The sequence below is a fragment of the Rhinopithecus bieti genome, unplaced genomic scaffold (genome assembly GCF_001698545.2).
Source record: "Rhinopithecus bieti isolate Rb0 unplaced genomic scaffold, ASM169854v2 scaffold_110, whole genome shotgun sequence".
In the NCBI taxonomy this organism is placed as follows: Eukaryota; Metazoa; Chordata; class Mammalia; order Primates; family Cercopithecidae; genus Rhinopithecus; species Rhinopithecus bieti.
The window spans coordinates 3,937,877-3,959,531 of record NW_016803311.1 but is presented as its reverse complement, the minus strand read 5'-3'; the positions used below and the strand labels follow the sequence as shown (position 1 = coordinate 3,959,531).

At 37.4% G+C, this 21,655-nt stretch overlaps 1 protein-coding gene across 1 annotated transcript in view; it reads left to right on the top strand.

Annotated features, from left to right (window-relative positions):
• SLC15A5 (solute carrier family 15 member 5) overlaps positions 1-12,774 on the top strand; it is a 90,286-nt gene extending 77,512 nt beyond the window's left edge. Inside the window, exons 8-9 of the mRNA XM_017873802.1 lie at positions 6,803-6,911; positions 11,448-12,774. Of these exons, the coding sequence (XP_017729291.1) occupies positions 6,803-6,911; positions 11,448-11,595 (257 nt within the window). The 3' untranslated portion in view covers positions 11,596-12,774. The remainder of the gene's footprint in view (positions 1-6,802; positions 6,912-11,447) is intronic.
• Positions 12,775-21,655: the final 8,881 nt, after the last annotated feature.

Genomic DNA, 21,655 nt, shown 5'->3' with positions numbered 1-21,655 from the left:
CATAAGAGTTTTTACTCTAAAATAGCATACTCACAACTAAACATTGTTATCTTCTCTGTATCTGTTGTTACATATTCTGATTGGATTTGTCAGTTTTATTTATTTTGTTATATTTTCTCCAATGAATCATCTCTTAGAACTATTAGATCTAAAAAAGTTTAATATATTGATTTTCTGTTCTCATCTCTATTTCCTTACTCCTACTTTCCTTAGATTTGTTTTATGCATTTCCTGACTTTTTTGTCTTGAATGTTTATTTCATTTATTTTAATTCTGACTTTAAAAATGAAAGCCTATATGCCTTTAAATGTGCCTCTGGGTAGAGTTTATATGTGTATCTCTAAATGTGTAAATGCAATTTCCTCACTCTCTTCATTTTCTAAATACTCTGATATTGGGGGTTTCATTTCTTTGTTGACCAGTTAAGTTATTCAAGAGGCATATCTTCAATTTCTTGGAGGTCTGGTTTGTTACTAATGTTATTGAAACTTCTGTAAGAAGGTGAAATAATCTTTCTTCATACTAAACAATGTTGTGATCTTTATTAAACACTTGTCAATCACATTAATTCTTTACATCCCTTCTTTGCCAATTTGATCAAAACTGACAAGAATGTGCTATAGTCATTGATAAGAATTACTTATATATCGTTATTTCCAAAAGACAACAGATTTTGTTATGATTTCATTACTTAGGAAAATCCACTGGCATATCTTCAATTTGAATTGTGTTTTTTATCAATATAAAAAAATTCTTGANAATGTTGTGATCTTTATTAAACACTTGTCAATCACATTAATTCTTTACATCCCTTCTTTGCCAATTTGATCAAAAACTGACAAGAATGTGCTATAGTCATTGATAAGAATTACTTATATATCGTTATTTCCAAAAGACAACAGATTTTGTTATGATTTCATTACTTAAGGAAAATCCACTGGCATATCTTCAATTTGAATTGTGTTTTTTATCAATATAAAAAAATTCTTGATGTTCCTTTAAAATGGTTTTTCCTTTGAATTCAACTTTGCGGAGATTAGTATTTTACAGTATTTTTGTCTTTGTCTTACGAGTTTCTCGTTCATTATATTATTATTATTATTATTATTATTATTATTATTATTATTAGCTTTGTCATTCTGTGTTCAGGGTGTTTCCAGTAAGCAACAAATATGTATAGTAGTCACTTTTCCTTACCCATATTGGCCCTTTTTATGTTTACTCATCCTCAAAAGAAGAGATTTGCTGAGAGGTAGTGTTTACTAACTCAGAGTATATGTGAATATTTTTGCTAAAGTCTGCATTTAAAGTGCCCCACTAAACCCAAGACTGCTAGGCTACAGTGAGAACTTTACACCATTTTTAGGTTTTCTAACACTCTGACTAGCTGGAGTGATTACAGACTGCAGTGTCAAGCATACATGGCTATCTGGCACTCCCCAGAACTCATACTCACCTATAATGTTTTATTTTTGGTCAGGCCAATACTTCTTGGATGCAGTGCAACCTGACTGCGTCTTGTTCCCATTACTTCTTTTATTTATTATTTTTTAACTTTTTTTATTGATACATATTAGGTGTACTTGTTTTCAGGATACATGTGATCATTTGATAAATTGATATAGTCAAATCAAGGTAATTTGGATATCTTTTACCTTAAATATCTGTTTCCTTTACTTCTTGTCCTGTGATTCTATGGGAGTTGCACTCCCTGATGTAGTTTAGAAGTAGAGGTGCTTGGTTCTGAGAAGTGGTATGGAAGGATGAATGGGAGGGTTCCTTTCTCTTTTCTCCTCCTTCCAAAAGAAAAATAAACAGTAATTATGCATTAAAGCAAAAGCTATTACTATTTTTTCTAGAACTGACCTTGATTTCTGTGGTGAGGGCATGTTCTGATCATCTCCGATTCACCACATTGGTGACCTAGGGGTGCCTCTTACTCTAAATAGTATGAGATTATGGAAAACATGCATCCTTTTTTTTTTTGAGACAGAGTCTACACATGAGACTGACAGTAGTTTATTAGTCACATACACTCACAGTCTGGGAAAGGAAAATACCCGGATATGTGTAGGGTCACCTGGGGTTGCACTCAGGCATACAGTGAACAAGCAGGGTCTGTGGGGGGCAGGCTTTGTAATAACAAAGGGTTGTGGTGACAGGCTGGTTCCTGTAGGCTGGATGTGATTGGTTGGTTTGAATAATGTTGAGAGCTAGCAGGGAAGTGAAACCTCTTAGGTTGAGAGCTGGGTGGAGTGCAGCTGGTCTGACTAATAGGGAAACTAGCCAGGTGGGGAGCTCTTCCAGCTGGGTGAGGAGCCTATCTAATGAAAACAGGGAAACACGTGGTTAGACCTTTGGGGCCTGTGGGGCTCAAAGGCATCAAGGCAGCAAATGAAATTTTGAACCTTACAATGTAGGGCATTAAGGAGAAGAGAAATAAACTGTATTTCTCTTTCATATTAGCAAATTTGTGTATAGTGTTATAGCATGTGTGCATCACCATATATGTTTTTCAATCCAATTTCAAAAGCTTTAAATTTAGTGTAAATTGCTCTAAGAATCTCACAGTAGGTTGAATGCCAGTCTCAAGACCGGAGTAGAAATGTCGTTAGGTATTTTAGAAAGAATTTGGGGTAAGTGATTTCAAAGACCGAAATCCAGACATTTTAAAACTGTTGAGACGATGTTAAAGAAAGGCATAAAAGTGGTAGTTGCATTAAACACCAAGAGGTGAACTACAGCTGTACATTTGATATAACAGCAGGAATATGAGGGTTCTGCTGAGTGATGTTTCACTTGACCTCTCTGTTCCTTTACTCCTTAATATATAAAATAAAGAATGAGTCTAGATGATTCTACAATCCTTTGTCTCTAAAATGACTGTGATAATTTCAGATAAATATAAACATTTTACTTATTGTCTACAAGGCCTAATGCTCCAGAATAATTACCCTACTAATTTATGAATCACTTTTCTTAAGCAATATGGAATGCACATTTCCTGGTACACAAAATGATTCTAAGAAATGACTTTCAAATGAACAAATACATCTAGCTAAGCAAGAGATATTTGGGGAAATTCTGGACAATGCTAAATATTTTGAGTCCTTTACTACTTCAGCCGTTGAACACTATTACTAACTAACTGGTTATATTATGAAAATAATAACTAGGGTGCACTGTGGGCATTACGAATGGCAGTGAATGAATGACTCATCAGACTCTATGTGGCACACTGTTTCTCATGCTCCTGTTCAGCTATCCTGTAATCTGGAGAAGTTTAGTTAGTCTCATTCTAGACCTCAAGTCTTCACTATGTCTCCTATGCAAGGATGCTCCTGATTTCAATCAGCTACTGGAAATGTCAGATGAAAAATGGCACAAATGTGAATTACGACCATAAAAGTTTATAAGCTACTAAAATAAAGTTATAGTACCTACGAGCTGAGTCAACTGACAATGCTAAATGGAACATTTTACAACCAGTCCTGGGATAATGATAAAAAAAAAAAAAAAAAGGCACACAGAACAAGAAGAAATATCTGACAGAAGACAGACCAAGATGAAGCTCAGGCTACATGATGGTGTGTGAGCTACCTGGAAAGGGGACAGGAGGAAGTGATAATCTGAGGTTTGTGGAGTGTCTCCTCTGTGTCCAGCCCTTGACAACCATTATCTCTTTAACTTCTCATTACAACTCAGTAAGGGAGATTCTGTTATCATCATTTCATAGAAGAGAAACTGAGGCTTAAGTGGTCCAGTTATTTGCCCAACGACTACACTGTTAAGGCAAGATTTAACTTTAAAAGTCTACCTGACTCCAAAGCCCATGATCTTTCTATATATTTTTATACCCAGTTCTGTCTCTTCACATACACAGAAAATCTCCATATAAAAAAAGCAAATTTTAGGTATCCCGAAGAATCTTTCTGTCTGACTTGACACAAGTGTTTGTCCCATGCTATCAATTCAGGCGATGCTTCTCTTTACCATGTAAATTAGCTACACAGAGAATGTTAAATCATATCTAAATATGGCAAGAATATGGGACTAGAATGAAGATGAGCGTTAGAAAGCCACGTGCTAAAAATGATATTTAAGAACGAATACAGGAGCATTCTAGAAAGTTCGAATACGTGATATGGGAATCTTTGGTTTGGGGTTTTCTTTTCTTTCTTTTTTTTTTTTTAAGATAATCCCACTTACAAAATGTTTTGTCCATATCCACAGATTTATACTATCTTTCTCTAACTTTTCTAGTACAAATGTCTTTCTCTCCTGTCACCCCAAACTCCCAAATACCACGTCACAATACTTCTCATTTCTGTTTTCCACAGCTTCCCCAGTGACGAGAATGCTCTGGTGAGCCCAGGGGGATCTAGTGGTATCTCCTCAAAGGCTGGCATTTGCCATAATGACACAATTTCTTTAAAATATTATGTTTTACCTTTAAAGATCTTAGAAAATTTATATTCTTCTTCCTCATCTGACTCTCTTATAATATAAAGATAGTCTTTTCAATTACTTATTATGGACCAGAATTCATGCTCCAAGAAGAATTAATGTCATGTTAATTCTGAGGCTTCACATACTCTGTGCAAACTCCTCTTACACTAGCCAGAGAAACACGGTGATAAAAAGGTATAATCACATGACATGCAAAGTGCTGATGTGAAATGAAAAGGTCAGAAATACTATTGGGACATTAATTCAAGAGGGGAAAAAACAGCACTGTTTGAATAGGCTTAGAAGGATGGTTTAGTTCTTCCTGAAAATACGTAGGATGTTATCACACCTTATCTTGACCTCCACCTCAACTCTCCCCATTCAAGTACAATCAAATGTGTAGTTCCTGTGTGCACCCACACATGGGCACACACACACATGCACACACACAAAAGCACACGTATACACATCAAAAAGGCTACACAATATCCAATAGGCAGACTTATAGAGAAACATTTAGCGAACTTCATTTACTCATCTAAACACCAGATAAAGGCATCATGTCACTGTAGCAATAAAACCATAAATTTTCATTATAATAGAACCCAAATGAAATGGTAAAGTGAAACTTCTGAAATAGGTATGGTAATGCTTATTTATACCTATCATAATACCTATTTTGCTATTATTTTGCCAAATAATCCCCATTTGTCAGGCACTGATCTAAATACTAAAAATATAAGGATAAATAAGACACACACAGCTCCTGCAAATTAATAGCATAATCAAGATTACCTTTACAACCCAGTTCTTTTGATAAAATAATACCTATTTTGTGAGTTGCACTTCACCATTTTATTTATTCGTCCTATAATTTATTTAGGCTAGCTTTCAAATATAGGTCCCAGAATATAACAGACACAGCTAATTTTCATTGTTGATCCATAGTAATAGTCACTGAGTAGGTAAAAGACAGAAGACAAACAGCTTTAAATGCGAAGTGGCACTATTAATCACAATGGTCATACTTATGCACTTGCTGACTGTGATCAGAATATTTAAGTTAAATCCCATTTAAAAGTATGCATTGTCAAGGGAGAGGCCAAGAACCACTTTCTACTGCAGGAAGCAACCCTACAACCCGTGTGCCAAAGATGGTACTGAAGCCCAGTCCTACTGGGTCACAGACTGATTGCACTGATCCCACACCCTCTTCACCTCCCGCTGTAGAAGTTGTTCCTATAAAAACGCAAGAAAATGATGAAACCTTGGCATTTGTGTGTTTAAAGATGATCATTTCCTGTTCTCATAATGCATAACATTAAAACAATTCAACTCATTCAGAGAGACAGTTAAATTCTCTCTGTTAAGTTAGATTTTTCCCTTTGAAGCATTCTGTAATGCTATGTAAATACATTTGGTAATAACAGATCTCCTTGCTGTTTTTAATGTATTGCCTAAAATAAGTATCACATATATAATATGTATAATATAATGCATTTTATTTTATACATTAAACAATACCCCAAAATTTACTGAAGAAATAGAAAGTATGTGTGTGGATAGAGACAGAGGCAGAAACAGACACAGAGACAGAGACAGAGATAGAGAGATAGAGTTATAGCACAGATCCAAAGCAAAAGTCAAAACTTAGAAGCAAATTAAAGTAATTACCTTGAATCTTGAATAGTTTCATATATACCCAGTATGACATCATAATGAAGTAGAGATCCTTTATTTGGTGGTATTAAATTGAAGAATTTACTTATTAGGTGAAAAGAAAATCTCCATGTTAACCAGAGATTGCAAGTAATTTGACCAATAAAGTCTGTGATATTATCATAAAGTAGCCCTGGATTTATCAAAGTTGTGAAAATAATTTAACACCTATCACCTACATACATTATCTCACTATCCTTACAATTAGCAAATGAAACAGACTATCTGGTCATAGAAAATAATTTTCATTCATTCACTATATATTTGCCAAATAATCCCTACATGCCAGGCACTGTTCTAAATACTAGAAATATAAGGAGAAATAAGATACACACATGGCTCCTGCAAGTTAATGGAATAGTCAGGATTACCTTTACGAACCAGTTCTTCTGACACCTATATTGTGTGATGCAAATTAAGAGTGTTTTGTGACCTTCAAAATATTTGGAGGGCTTTGCTTATTTTACTATTAATTACAGAATTAAATAAATTTTGACAATCAAGTTTCATATGAATGTTTTTGCTTTGTGGATATTACTGAAGCAAATAAAGCTCTATGAATTGTGGAATGATAAAATATTCACAGAAACTTACAACTCTGCAGTTGAATAACAATTACATTTGTTCCAAACAGGCAATTGGTTTCCAAACACATTAAACAAAGGCAATTTAGAAAGCTTCTTCTTCTTCCTGGCATCATTAACATTGTTGAACGTCCTGGGATTCTGGAGTGTTTCACAAAGGTAAGTAAGTGTGTGGTAAGATGAAAAATTTCTGAGTCCATGTGAAATATTGGTCTGGGAACCATCACTGAGCCAGCGGGAATTCTGTACACCATGACCGGACAAATTAGCATATTAGAGAAATTCAACAGATTATTCAGAGCAAGAAATTTCAATTTAGACTTCATTTTTTCCATCGATCCTCATAATAAAATAGTGCTTTACAAATTCTAAAGTATGTTCCAATACAAGATTTTTCTCTCCACTATGTAGCATCACTTTAGAATTAGAAATAAGCATATTGATAATAAGAACAAGTGCATCGTTACCATTAAAAGCAAATATCATTAAACAAATAGCTAGAAATCTAATGATGCTTGAGATTTGGATCCTATTCAGGCCTTTAAATCAGCAGTGACCATTTCAAGGCCAATAAAAAAAACTGTACAAAATCCCTTAGCTTGTTGCCTGAGACCACCTGAGAGTGGATTAATATGTACCATCTACCATCCACCCACCCATCCATTGCCAGCCTCTCCCTATCTCTCTCTCTCTCTCTCTCTCTCTCTCTCTCTCTCTCTCTCTCTCTCTCTCTCTCTCCCCTTGACATATTCTTGGACAACTGTGTACTTTTGAGAAAATTCTCTAACCTCTCTGGGCCTCTGTTTTTACACCTGTAAAATACAAAACCTCTTGTGGGTTTTAGGGGGACAAATATTGATAAAGGGCTAATCACAATGTCTGTCACGAAGCAGAAACTAAACAGATTTTCATTTTCCTTATTTCCTTCCATCCATTTACCTCTTTAGTCATTTAGTCATATATTATCTCATCCATTGTCACTTCACCCTTGCCTAGGTCATTATTTTATTAACCTAACAAATCTCTTTTTGAATATCAGTCATGTGATAGGTGGTGTCATAAACTAGAAAGATACAAAGTCAGTAAGTCAACAAAGGTTTATTTTCACCAGTGTTCTGCTCTCATCGGGCTTATGGTCTAGTATAAGAAAGAATCAAACCTCATGCAAGGCAGAATTGATGACAAAATTAAAAGCCTTAATGGCTCCCTGAATTTTTATATTTCTTACACTCCAAAGTGTATAAATTATCAAACTGATCCTTCGCAGTGTATACTTTTCCTGAATGCTGCTCTCATTCTTAGATTGAAAATCAAATTGGAGAACCAGACAGCTTTGCAGAAAGGTCCAACAGGAATGTTCTCAGCATTGTAGCAAAACAGATTTCACAATGGAAATGGAAGCTGGAGGCATGGCCTCTTTCCCCTCCATCCACTGCCTCCAAACACATAAGTGGTGCCCACCCAGCAATTCTCAAAAACTTGCACCATCTCTCAATTTTTACTTTGTATCCTGTAGTAAGGTTTGATCCTTGTTTTTCATGAAGTAATTTAGTCACCCCAGTTGAGTCCAGTTTCACAATTTATATGCTATACAAACTTCAGCAAGCTGTTTAACTTTGCTAAACCTCAGTTACTTCATTTGAAAAATGGAAATGATAAAAAGAGTAACTGTGTCATAAGGCTTTTGTGAGGATGAGTAAATGCTCCAAAGTGTTAGCAATTATAATTAGAATGGTCTCATACCTAGTCATATGCTGTCTTCTTCCTCCTTTTTATGCTTCTCCTAGACTTATGTTGAGGTGTGGCCAAGATGACCGCAGTCATGGATAGAGTTCAGGTAGAACTAGCACTGGACCCAGAATCCATTAGCCCAGGGATTGACTCATTAATATATCCACCCAACCAATATGCTAAGCATTGTTCCAGGCAATAGAGAAATAGAGTTGAACAGGCAAACTCGTAGTCTACATGGAGCTAACATCTAGGGCCCAAATTAAAATATTCAAGTGTGATTCTTTCTCTCTGATTGTGGAACTAGTGAGTTCCTGTAAAGAAGTGAGAGATAGTGGTGTGGAGTGCAGAGGAGGAGTTAAGAATAAAAACATACAACACACCAGAGATTGGAGGAACCAAAGATGAGAAGGGACTAAGTAAAAATGTAAAGTTCATTCAGAGATAAATTGATTCTTACCAAATCTTCTCCATCTCCTATCTACTTTCTCTTCTTCTGCATACTTTTTTAGGGAGGGAATAAAGATAGAGTGAGAGGAAGAAACAAAGCAAGAAGGAAATTAATTTTCTATGTGTTGAGCAGCCTGTGTGTGTTGGGTGGTATGCTATACACACACAAACAACTGCCCTTACTCCCCACCACCTTCTTGGGATATAGATCTTATCATTCTACATTATAAATCAAAAAACTAAAGTGCAAAGCTAGTTAAATAAATTGACCAAGTTCACACAACTAGGATTCAACCCCAAATTTGTCTCTGAAGCCCACGCTTCTATACTCCTATACTATGCTGCCTCCAAGTGCCATAGAAGAGCTGTCTTCTCGCTCTCTGACAATTCCTAACTTGGTTTGGGAGAAAACTATTTCCTTCAGTTAAAGTAACTCTACCCACTACCACCTGTTGACCAGCACTCCACAGGAAAAGAATGAATGTCACATGTCAGAAGTAGGGAGAGTCTGGAAAATTTGCCTCCAGAGATTAAGCAGCTAGAACCAATGACATCAACGCCAAGGCACATGTTGCCTTGGGGACCTGTTGGCCATTGGGATTGGACAGTCCAAGTCAGAAGAGTTAAGCAAGACACAGTATGAAACCTGAGAGAGAAAGATGAGTGCCTGCAGTGAGGAGTTCATGATTCTGATTTTTTCTGTACTGATTGTTTTTGTCAAACACTAATGAACAATAAGCATGAAAATAAATGGGGGAAAGTACCAATGTCCCAGGGACAGCATTATTGAAACATTACATATAAGTCAAATCATATCTAATCTCAGCACATATGTAAACACAATCCCATTTTTTATCAAACCCAAAGGTGTATCTGTTCAGACCCAGGTAATAGTGGAAATCTATCAAGAACAAGGCAGTCTCAACTTATTCTTGTCCTCAAGATCTTGAGGACAGTGGATTAATTATGAAACAACCTCCTCACCAAAATACAGGTAGGATGAGGTCTGTTTTAGCACCCTAGACACCTCCACAGCCAAGTTCATATTAGTCTGATACGATCTTATTGTTAAATCCTAGAGCCAAACCAATCTTGTGAGGGTTACTGGGACATTATCTCAAATCCCCAGCTGCATACAGCTAGGAATTATCCATAAATATAAAGCCAGACTTACCTGTCACATGTACCAAATCAAAGAAACTGAAAACAATGCCTCCACAATCAAATTTGAAATACTGCACTGATGACATGTCATACTCGAGGCTTTCCAGTTTAGGGGTGAAGGAAGTAGGTAGATGAAAGTAAATATGTCTACAGTGCTTTATATAAATATGTATCCTATCCCACATTGGGTGCTAAAATAAAAAGAAATTTCAGGTGTTTTGAGAGGGAGGGGGCAGACAGTGTTTGTTTTTATAACTAACACCACTGTCCTTCCAGTGTTGTGAAACATATAAGTTGATATTGCACTTGTTTTGTGAAATATTCCAGTAATCTTTTGTGTCTACGCTGTAGGAATTATTGAAAGTGACATAAATCAGAGACAAATGACCAGAGTTGTTCAGGCAGTATTCATTCTCGTATAGCCACAGTTATTTTTAGTAATGTATTGAAAAGGAAAAGAAGGTAAAATTAACTTTTGACACCTTCACAAATCAAAAATAGATGACTGACTCCATCTATATTTGAAACTTATGTGTATGTAATAAAATTAAACTTATAGCTGATATTCATTTGTTCATTTGACAAATATTTATTGAACATCTACTGTGTACCAATCACTGGGAATAAAGCAGTGAATAAAGCAAGTTGAAGTTCCTACTTTCCTGGAACTCACCCAACAGTATTTAAGAAAGTAATTTGTCTTTAGAGGCAGTATGCCATAGAGGACCAGGACTCAGAATAATCAAGTTCTGGTTCCAAATCTGAACTCTGCCAACTACTACTGCTATGAACCTCAAGTAAGTTATTTAACCTCTTGGAAACTTCAATTTCTCAATCTGCAAAATGGGATGATTCTATCCCACCCTTGCATGGGGCTGGTACTTAGAAGACACTGAAAAGGTTGGTTTTTCTGGAGGTCGGGGATGGAGAGTGCACATTCTAGAAATACATTCATGGATTCTTCTTTGACAATGGTGCTTTACACATAATCTCAGTACTGAATTTACAAACCCCCAGTAAACGTCTTACGCAGCCTGACCGCTATGAAATCTGTCAAGTCAATAGGCTTTCAGACTTCTCATCATCTCTCTGTCAGCATTGAAGACAGCACAGCAAGCTGTAAAAAAGCGCCACCTAAAGGTCCTTATGAGACACTTTACTAAGTCACAAAACTCCTTTTGTACTTTTAAAAAGACTATTTTGGTGAGCAGTGCTCTTAAATAATCGTCACTGTTGGGCCAGTATCTATGAGCCCATCATAAAAGGTAGACAAGCACAGGAGGGAAGCAAGTGATTTATCAATTCATCTACATCTGGTCCTAAGAAAAGCTTTCTTTCTTTCTTTTTTAGATATTGTAATCTAAATCATTTTAATGCCCAGAACATCCGTGGAAGTAATCTTGAAGAAACACTTCTCCTCCACGAGAAGCCTCTGAAATTTTATGGCAGTATACAGGAATTTTCTTCAAGTATTGATCTTTGGGAGACAGTCCTATGAAACTGTATTTGAGTCTACCTGTCTTATGAAAACAGTATTCATTGTTTTCTTCTTCAGTTGAGCATTTTATGTGTTTTAGTGTAAAAGCCATATATATGGAGGTGATTTTATAAATATCATCTGTATACTTTATTTACAAAAACTACTTACGACCTTTCTAGTAAACTGTCATGCTTTTGCATTAACATGCTAGAGCGTTAAAATTAATAAAATAATTTTAAAGCCTAGGTGATTACTCTATGATAAAAAAAAAATGACAGTTTTCTATACACCAATAATACCTTACCGCTTTCTACAATGGTTCAGCCATTGAAAGCATATGACCTTTTTTTTGGAGTTTTAATGAGTCATTAGAAGCAAAATGACAGTATTTTAATATACTCTGTTTCAATATACTTATTGAGCCCTTATTACATGCCAAGCATTGTGACCATATACTGTATATAGCTGAGTAAATAATAAACATATACATGATTTACTATATTTGCTCTTAATATTATGCTGTCAAGATATGACTTCATTAAGGAAATTTTCTCTGAATTTAAAAGCAGTATTACTAACATAGATGTCCTTAACAAAGAGAATGTCCACACACTAAAACAGTTGAAAAATAGATATAAGTTATGGAACAGTTGGAATTAAAGGAAAGAAGGAAACTCAGGAAGATAAAATGAGGGCTGAGAGGAGGGTAAGTGACCAAACCAAATAAATAGAGATGCTTAAAGGAATTATACGAATAACATCTTTTGGTCTCCACTGCCAATTCAGATGCATTCAGAAAATTATCTTCTAAGAGTTTCTTCTTTTACAAGCAAAAATATGTGGAAACTCATCTTTTAAGAAATCAAGTAAAATTAATGTCTGTTACTTAGTAGCAGTATTTGTCAAAATTTGGTGGAGGACAATTTGCTACAGGTGAATCTTTCTGGCCCCTACACAGACTGCTTTAACCCAAATCTTTTTTCAGATTGGGGTCCAGGAATTGGTGGTTTTAATAAGCACACCCAAATCATTCTCATGTTCCCTAAAGTTTAAAAGCCATTGCTTTCCAGGACAATTCGTGCTGGATAGGACAGGTGAGTGTATCAGCCAACTGCAAATTATTCTGCAATTATGCACCTCGCTTGTGTATACATAAAATATTTTAGGTCTGTAGAATAAAAGACTTATTCAACTTGATTAGGTACGCTATGCATTTTTAATTGCAAAAGAGCTGTAAAGCACCAGGTGTTTCTGTTACTCAAACTATTTTTTGCTTGAGGACAAGTGAAAAGACTTGCTGGTACAGGCATAAATTCTTTCCCTGCAACTTTTTCAAATCCTTTCTGTTTAGCAATTGTTTCCTAGCAAAACAGTGAGGCAGACCCCTGATATTCCTTAGAAGCTTTCCTTGCCGCAAAAGGTTAAATGCCAAGTTTGCAATTTGGGTTTAATGAACACCCAAAAGAGCCAGAAATCTTTAAACACTTCACCTCAGTACAAATGGGAAGCTCTAGACACTCTTACTGTTAGAAAAGGGGCCTGCTTTATTTTGTTCTCTCCCTCCCCACAAATTTGCCTTCATCTCCTTAATTTCTACACCATAATAGAAAAAGGTGCTCATTATGCTTTCACTTGTCCTTAGAGCTGAAAGATCTACAGAATTATAAAGTTGACCCAAAGCAAACACCAAAAGAGCTTAGAATCCTCACATTGGCGTTGACACTCGTGATTAGCTAAATTGCAGTAACTACACAGGCTTCCATTCGGAACAGGATGCATTCACACAGCAGTTTCTTCTCTACTGCCTAGCAACATTATCATTGAGCACCTGGAATAGTTTAGGCATTAAGTGTAATTGGTTTTGCTTTACATAAATCTGTAGCTTTGTAAATAAGCGGAACATTTCAGCTTCTATATAACACCAATTAACTTAAAGGGATGCGTTGTTTGCAGAAGCCTGCTGGGTTTCGTACTGTATTTCTCCAGTAATATGCTCAGTGGCGGGCGAAGTTCTGTGTCCCTGCAGTGTTCCATTTACTCCAGCCACTTGGTGCCAAGGGTCTGTACCCAGCCACTCATTTGCTCCATTTTTCACTTGTGGCAAAAGGTTGGAAAAGTGAAGACTTCCCTAAGAAGCACCTTCTGTGCTCTATTTCTGTCCATGATCAAGGCCTGAAATGCAAGGTATTTGAAAATGTTTTCTGTGACCCGCAGAGCACAGGTCTGACCCCATCTGATTCTGTTCACAACGGACAGTAACATCTCTTTTCTCTTCCTTTTTCTTTTGTAACACTTCAATCCATCGTAGCCAAAAGTCACTACATTGACCCTGTATACAAAATTAAGAAAATCATACTCTTACTACATAAATTTATAAGTGAACATGGTTTTCATCAGAGTGATTTCATCATTTCTTTAATAGCACAAAATAACATGCAGAGATCTGCTCCTGAAAGTAGGTAAATGTTCCCAAGCTCCGTGGATATTTCTCCTTATTTCCTCTTTATTCAGTTTAATCCCTTATCTCTCATACATATCCCCTTCAGGTAATCTTGATTTATAGCATTCATTCCACCCTAACGAACCTTTAATTCTCTTGGTTTCTGAAAGTGTTTTATCAACTATCAGAGTAACAGTATCACCAAATAACAGCTCATAATTCCAAAAAGTTTTCTATTATAATATTGCACGATTTACAAATTGAAGGAGAGAAAATAATCCCTTCTGAAAACTGTCAGGATCCCTTGTTTTATGAAAACAAAGCTTCCACACCGGTATTCTGAGCCAGTCAGGTGATAGGCATCTACCATCTACCATTCTCTCACTACAAGAGAAGCCAGCGTACAATTATTGGTCCCAGGCTTGTAAGTAAAGCCCTCAAATAAAATCAGCAGCCAAGTGATGACAGCACACAGGTGCTGCTAGAATTCAGGTCTGCTTGTAGAGAGCAGGGAAATTAAAAGAACCACTAATAGTAACTCACATCTATGTCGCCTTTTACAGTTTACAAGTTGCTCTCGCACATATTATCACATTTGATTAGCACCACCACTCTGGGAGGTAGGCACACTTTAGCATGTCCATTTTGTAAATGAGAAATTGCAACTCTTGACACCTTAAGTGATTTATCAAGAGTCACAGAGATAGTAGGTGGCACAGACAGGACTTGAACCTTGGTCTGTCTGTCGCTCAAGTGCTAGCTCCTTGTACAACAATACTCATGATGTCATCAACAACGGATCATTCCCCAGCCACTTAGGTGAAACACTTTCTACATCATTCAAAAGGGAACAAGAATGGGAGGAAAGATTATGTCAAGGTTATAGACTCTGACAAAACGGGTAACAAAAAGCAAACATCTTTTTAGCATCTCTTCTCCCTCACTCAGCTCTCCCTGTGGAGCCATACAGTGTCCCGACATGGACCTCAGGACATCAGAAACGGTCCCTGAAAAGACCTACCCAGACTGAACACCATGGCAGGGGAGGGGTTCTCAATGTCAAAACCATCCTTTATTTCTCTTTTCATCAAACTGACTTGGCTGTGCTACAGTCAATTGCAAACTGCCTTAGAAAAGGCAATTTGAGGGCCAGATGCAGTGGCTCATGCCTGTAATCCCAGCACTTTGGAAGGTTGAGGTGGGCGGATCATGAAGTCAGGAGTTCAAGACCAGCCTGGCCGATATAGTAAAACGCCGTCTCTACTAAAAATACAAAACTTAGCCGGGTGTGGTGGCACACGCCTGTAGTCCCAACTACTCTGGAGGCTGAGGCAAGAGAATCACTTGAACCTGGGAGGCGGAGGTTGCAGTGAGCCAAGATCGCGTCACTGCACTCCAGCCTGGGAGACACAGCAAGCCTCTGTGTCAAAAAAAAAAAAAAAAAAGAAAGAAAGAAAGAAAAGAAAAGGCAATTTGAGAAAAACAAATGTACCCTGAAAAGTAGTATTAATATTTATGAAGACTTTTGTAGTACTTGTTAAGTTCAAGATATTGTTCTGTTTTCAATGCATTTGTTTATTTAATCATCACAGTAATCCCATGAGTTAAATACAATGGTTAATTCTATTTTATAGACAAGAAATATGAAAGATATAGGAGCTAATAACTTTCCAAGGGTTATGCAGACAGTATGGGCAGAGTCAAGGTTTGGACCCAAGACATTTGTCTACAAAATCTGGGGGCCATTCCTCTCTATATAACTGCCTCTCAGTATAGCTGTTATCTATAGGAGGTTTTTCTGTTCTCCCAGGGGAACTGAATTCCAGGGAAGACAGTGCCTAAGCTTAATCGATCTCAGTATTTTTCTGTCTCAACACATAAGAATATGACCTCTTCCATTGGTAATTACCAGGTTGAAACAACATTGATTCTCAACATTCCTATATTGTCCCCTTTCCTCCCCTTTCAAAAATAATTACTATCTCCTGCTTACATGTGAAAGCAGACAGATATTCTGAGAAGAAATATTTTACCAGCAACATTCAGTAAGATGAGAGAAGACACGTGGTTGGGTGATCTGCAGTGGGAATTGTTATTGTAAGGCAAGGAAAAGAGTTTGTTAAATGGTGTGTACAGTGAGGAAGTTCAAGAAGGAACCCAAAGGCACGGCCCTTGGGGTAAAATGTCAGGTTCTGTAGCAGTGAGTGGGCACATCTGTTTAAGAATTGTTGTAGGCATGCTTTTCTAGTGTTCCTCAAATCACAATGTAAGCCCTATGTTTCTCATCTGAAACAGTCACAGTTAGATCAAGAGGTTAACTAGGTTCTCTGCTTCCATAACATCTATGCAGACGTTCCTGACATTTCCTGGCTTCCTCCAGACCTGTCCTCCAGCCCCGTTCTCCAGGGATATTCAAAGATAGTGATGATAAGACTTTCTCTTTCTCTCTCCCTCTCTCTCTCTCACACCCTCTCTTTCCCCCTCTCTCTGGCTGTGTGCTCCACTAATGTTGTCTATAGTAGAAAAGATGCTGTGTGACAGCCAGGACCATTTCCCCAGGTGATGGACTATCCCTAGTCCACTCAGAGGCTTTACTAACTATTAAATAATAATAGCACCCAAATCCTAATCATTCATTCATCACAGACAGGTTTGAATCCATTTCCTGGCTGAAAGTCAGTTTGTTTCTTAAGCTTGCTAAACCACAAGTGACCAAATCTCATATAAATACAGTAATGAGTCAATAGCCTATGACAAGTGCCTATTACCATGGTAGCAGCAAATCAGGAGCACATTTAATGACATTCATGCAATGAGAAAGGCAGTGGTTCTACCAGGGAAACAAAATGGAGAAGAATGAGATCAATGGGAGAAAGAGATTTGGCAAAAATCGGGGGGAAGACACCAGAACGTTAAAGATATTACCAGGAAAACCTACATCTCCTCATAATGGTCAGTTTTTGTATTCCCCAAGCAATCGATAGAAGCAAAATGAGGAGAGAGGAGAAGACATGCCGAATTTTAAAAGAAGTGAAAGAGCTCTCTGTCAGAAATGCCAGAGGGGAAATGAGAACTTCAAAAGTAAGAGCAGTGAGTAGCCATCTGGAAATACTGATTTCCCATTTTGGCATAAGGCATAGCACACAGTAGGTGTCTTGCTTCGTCTGAGTTGACTATGACTGGCTCCACCTTGAGCATGCCATATTGCTTTGACCATTTTCCCAAGCATCTCTTACACGAGCTAACCCTGCGTGACCAGTTTCCACTGTGTCTCCAGAAATACAGACTTTTGTTTCTAGTGCAGCTTGTGCAGTTCTGCCTTATTTCATTGCAGCCAACCGTGTCTGAAAGACAGGAACAAACAAGATGGACAAGCATGGCAGTGAATAAACCATTTTACCGCAATTAGAAGTTCACGGAGAATAAATTATCCTCCATTTCAAGCTGTCCAGCAGTAATTCTCATTAATAATAACACTTCAACAACAGTCTGCTTCCCACATCAACAGTGAGTGCTAGAAACTTTTTCATTGCTCTTGAAGCAGGAGTCACATCCCAGACGGCTAGCCCAGATTGCCGTATGCAACACACAAGAGAACGTTTAAATTACAAAGAAGCCTGAATGTAGAACTGGCTGTGAAGTTCACTGGTTAGATAAGCAGGTGGAACAACTCAAAGGGACCCTCTCGTTCAAGCTTTCTCTTCTAATTCATGCTAAATAGTAAATGGATTTTCACATTAGTGAGTAAGTCTACCTAATAGTACAGTTTCCTGAGGTCTGTCCTCTTGCCTCATCAGAGATGTCTCTTTCACTACCTTTCCAATACATGGCCACAAGGCTACAGAGAATGTAGGGTCCATGAAGGCAGAGATTTTTGTGAAGATACACACACACACACACACACACACGTGTATATACATATATCCATATATATACACAAATACAGATACACACACATGTATAATTATGAAGTCCCAGTCAGCAGTTGATGCTGGCTATCATCTAGAAGACTCGCCACATGGGAGTTGCATCCCAGATGGTCTCTTCATGTTGTCTCCCTAGATGGGCTCCTTGGAGCTTCTTCCAAGCTTGGTGGTTGGTATGCAAGGGCAAGCATCCCAATAAAGAAAGCAAGCCAGGCTGAAATCCCATTGCCTCTTATGTCCTAGCCTCAGGGGCTAAACAGTATCACTACCACTGCATTCTATTTGCTGAGGCAATCTGAACACTCTATCTAGATTTAAAGGGAGAGAAAATAAGTCCTGTCTCTTCAGAGAAGCAGCAAGATTCTAGAAATTCATCTGGGACCAGAAACATTATTTAAGTTGAAAGATGAATAGATATCTGCTAGCCAAACGAAGGGTAGTGGCAAGACTCCGGGTCACCTTAGGAAGTAACAAAGCAAAATACCAAAGCGCGAAGTGGCACAGCTTCTTCTGGGACCTTCGAGTCATTTGCTGTCACTGGACCACAAGACTCAAGGGCAGAGTAGTATGACAGAATTTGTTTCAAAAAGATCACCCAGCCAAAAATGCAAAGGATAACGTGGCAGGGACTAGACGAGAGTTACAGAGCCCGATTAGGTGACTATTGCAATATCAGTAAGAGACAATGAGGTCCGGGTTAGGATGGTATTACTCTGGATGGAGAAGAGGGGAAGAGCATAAGAGATTTAAAGATAGAATAACAGGAAGGCACCATTTATTGAATTTCCATTCTGCATGTGATTATCTCTTGCATAATTTTCACAATAAATTTATAACTTGGAATTATCGTATGCATTTTATGTATAAAGAAATTGAGGCATAGAGAAGTCAAGCTGCTTTCACAATTTCCTACAAGTAGAGCCACGGTTTGTAGACTCCAGTACTGAAGCCCACACATTTAATTACTAAGCTGTACTGATTGGATGTGATGGTGACAAAGGGAAAAGGAGTCCAGGATCACTACTAGGTCTCTAGATTAAACAACTTAAGTGACTGGTAATGTGGCAGAGATAAAGAAATGCAGGAGGATGGGGAAGCAGAATGGATAAGAACATGTTTGTGGCCGGGCGCGGTGGCTCAAGCCTGTAATCCCAGCACTTTGGGAGGCCGAGACGGGCGGATCACAAGGTCAGGAGATCAAGACCATCCTGGCTAACCCGGTGAAACCCCGTCTCTACTAAAAATACAAAAAACTAGCCGGGCGAGGTGGCGGGCGCCTGTAGTCCCAGCTACTCCGGAGGCTGAGGCAGGAGAATGGCGTGAACCCAGGAGGCGGAGCTTGCAGTGAGCTGAGATCTGGCCCCTGCCCCCCAGCCCGGGTGACAGAGCAAGCCCCCGTCTAAAAAAAAAAAAAAAAAAGAACATGTTTGTACATAATGAATTTGAGATGTCTGTAGGAAATTGAGTGGAGATTTCAGGTATCTTGTTGGTAATCTAAACAAAGCATAATGGGTTTTGTTCATATGGAAATGGGTTGGAGTCATCAAGCATTTATACTCAAGAAGGATCTTAGAAAACATCTAGCCAGAGTTTTATTTTATAAATGTTGAATTCTAGGCCCAGAGAGGTAATGTGACTTACCCACAGGTAAACAGTTTTACCTACTTAGCTGGTAAAGCTTCCAGGACCACTGATTCTCAGTACAACTCAGTAAAGTATGTATTTCCCAAAGAATTATAAGGAAAAAAGAAAAGTTTTCATAATCCAATGCTGGATTTAACAAACTTAATTTAGTTTAATTTCCATAGGACTTCTCAGAAACTTTATTATATGCATTGGGAATTTGCTAAGAAAGGGGTTTGCTATTCACAGTCTTCCAAATTCATAGGGCGACATAATCCTTTACTCAGGGAGCATTTCTCAGCACTGGCCTTCTCTAGACACTTTGGAAAAGCTGGTAGGGTGGAAAGTGCATTGGCTTGGAAATCAGATAGGTTCAGATTTCAACTAAGTCTCTACCAGGTAACAGCTGGGAAGACTTTGGCATGTTATTTAATCTCCGAACTGTAGTCTCCCTATCTGCAAAAGACAAGTAAGAATCTAGCCATCACAGCACTTTGTACATTAACATACATAACACATGTGGCAAAGACCCTCAGACATAGAGACTGGCAATACAAATTAGTCACTTACTATTTTTTCCTTCTCCTAAATCAGCAAATATTTATTTGATATTTTCTATGCTTCCAACCCATTCATGGATATATGTTAATTTTTAACATATTTCTTACTACTATTTAAGAAAAACTAAAAGCATCTGTCTTTTCTATTTATTTTACTCCAGACAAAATTTTTATCCATCAATACCAATCACTTTGATACCAGACCCTAAGTGCATCCAATTGTGGGGCTGAAAGAGATGAAGCAGCAGAAATCTTATTTATCAGAACAAAATGTCCTGGTCAATTCATCACAACAAGTCTTCAGTCCATGGAATTTGGAATTGCTCCAAATACACAAATAACATGTCTCTTCTTCATTGGCACTGATAATTAAATTTAAAATGGAGTTAGAGCATCATACAGTCACCACATACAGATGCAAAGAAGCAAATAAGTTTTCGATTGCACATTGAATGCTTGCAGAAGAGTCGTTCTTTAAAAGAGTTCAAGTTTTGGTAGCATTCACTTTGTTCCTCTTTAGTGAACAGCAGATGTTGAATTCATCTATCTTCCCACTTAAGCCTCTTAATAATGAGTGAAATTAGGTCCACTTATCTGCCATGCTTGCCAATGGTTATGCCCCCATTCTTGTTTGGAAGGCAGGCAGCAAGTCAATCAACAGAATTGAGCCCACATGCTGTGAGTCTAACCTTGATAAAGCACTACACAGCATATCAAAGAAACCAATCTCATCCTAAAGGCACTTAAAAATCTCCTTTGCCAGATTGAATATTCATTAATGAAATAAATAAAAAATAAGTTGTATGATCAAGTGTTAAAATGCATGCCATAACAAAAGAAAGAAAACTAGACATTAGGTGTCACCTAATAGAAGCACACACCACCATCTAAGAAGTAGATTAAGCCTCCTCCAGATCCAACCACCAATTTACAGGAAAGACAGGGCAGGTAGGAACATGTTAAATGACACTGCAGGGATACTTTAAGCAAAATCAAGACTAAGGGAGACTCACAAGATGAAAAACTCAATTTCTGTCACAAACACATTTTTTAAAAAAGAGAGAGAAGAGCCATCTTTAGAAAGTTAAAACTACCTCAACCAATTCCAATATTTAGATTTATTTAGATCTTTAATAAATGAAATGTTTTTAAAGATGGGTAAATCTCAAGAGATCATATTTGATAATATTAAGGAATTACTGATAATTGTAGATGTGATAATGATGTGGTGGTTATGGCTTTTTTAAAGGAATCTTATCTTTTGTATATCCACATAGAAACACTGATGAAAGAAATACCGCAATGTCTAGGATTTGCTTCAAAATAATTTAACCTAAGGGGAAGTGAGTGAGAGTTTAGATAAACTAAAATTGGCTGTGAATTGATAAATGAAATTAGGATTTGAATACATAGAAGTTTACTGTGAAATCCTCAGTCCTTTTTGCATATTTTAGATATTTTATAATAGAAACTTTTTAGTGTGCTATAAATGCGATTAGTATGTCAATGACATAGGCAATTAGTTGTTT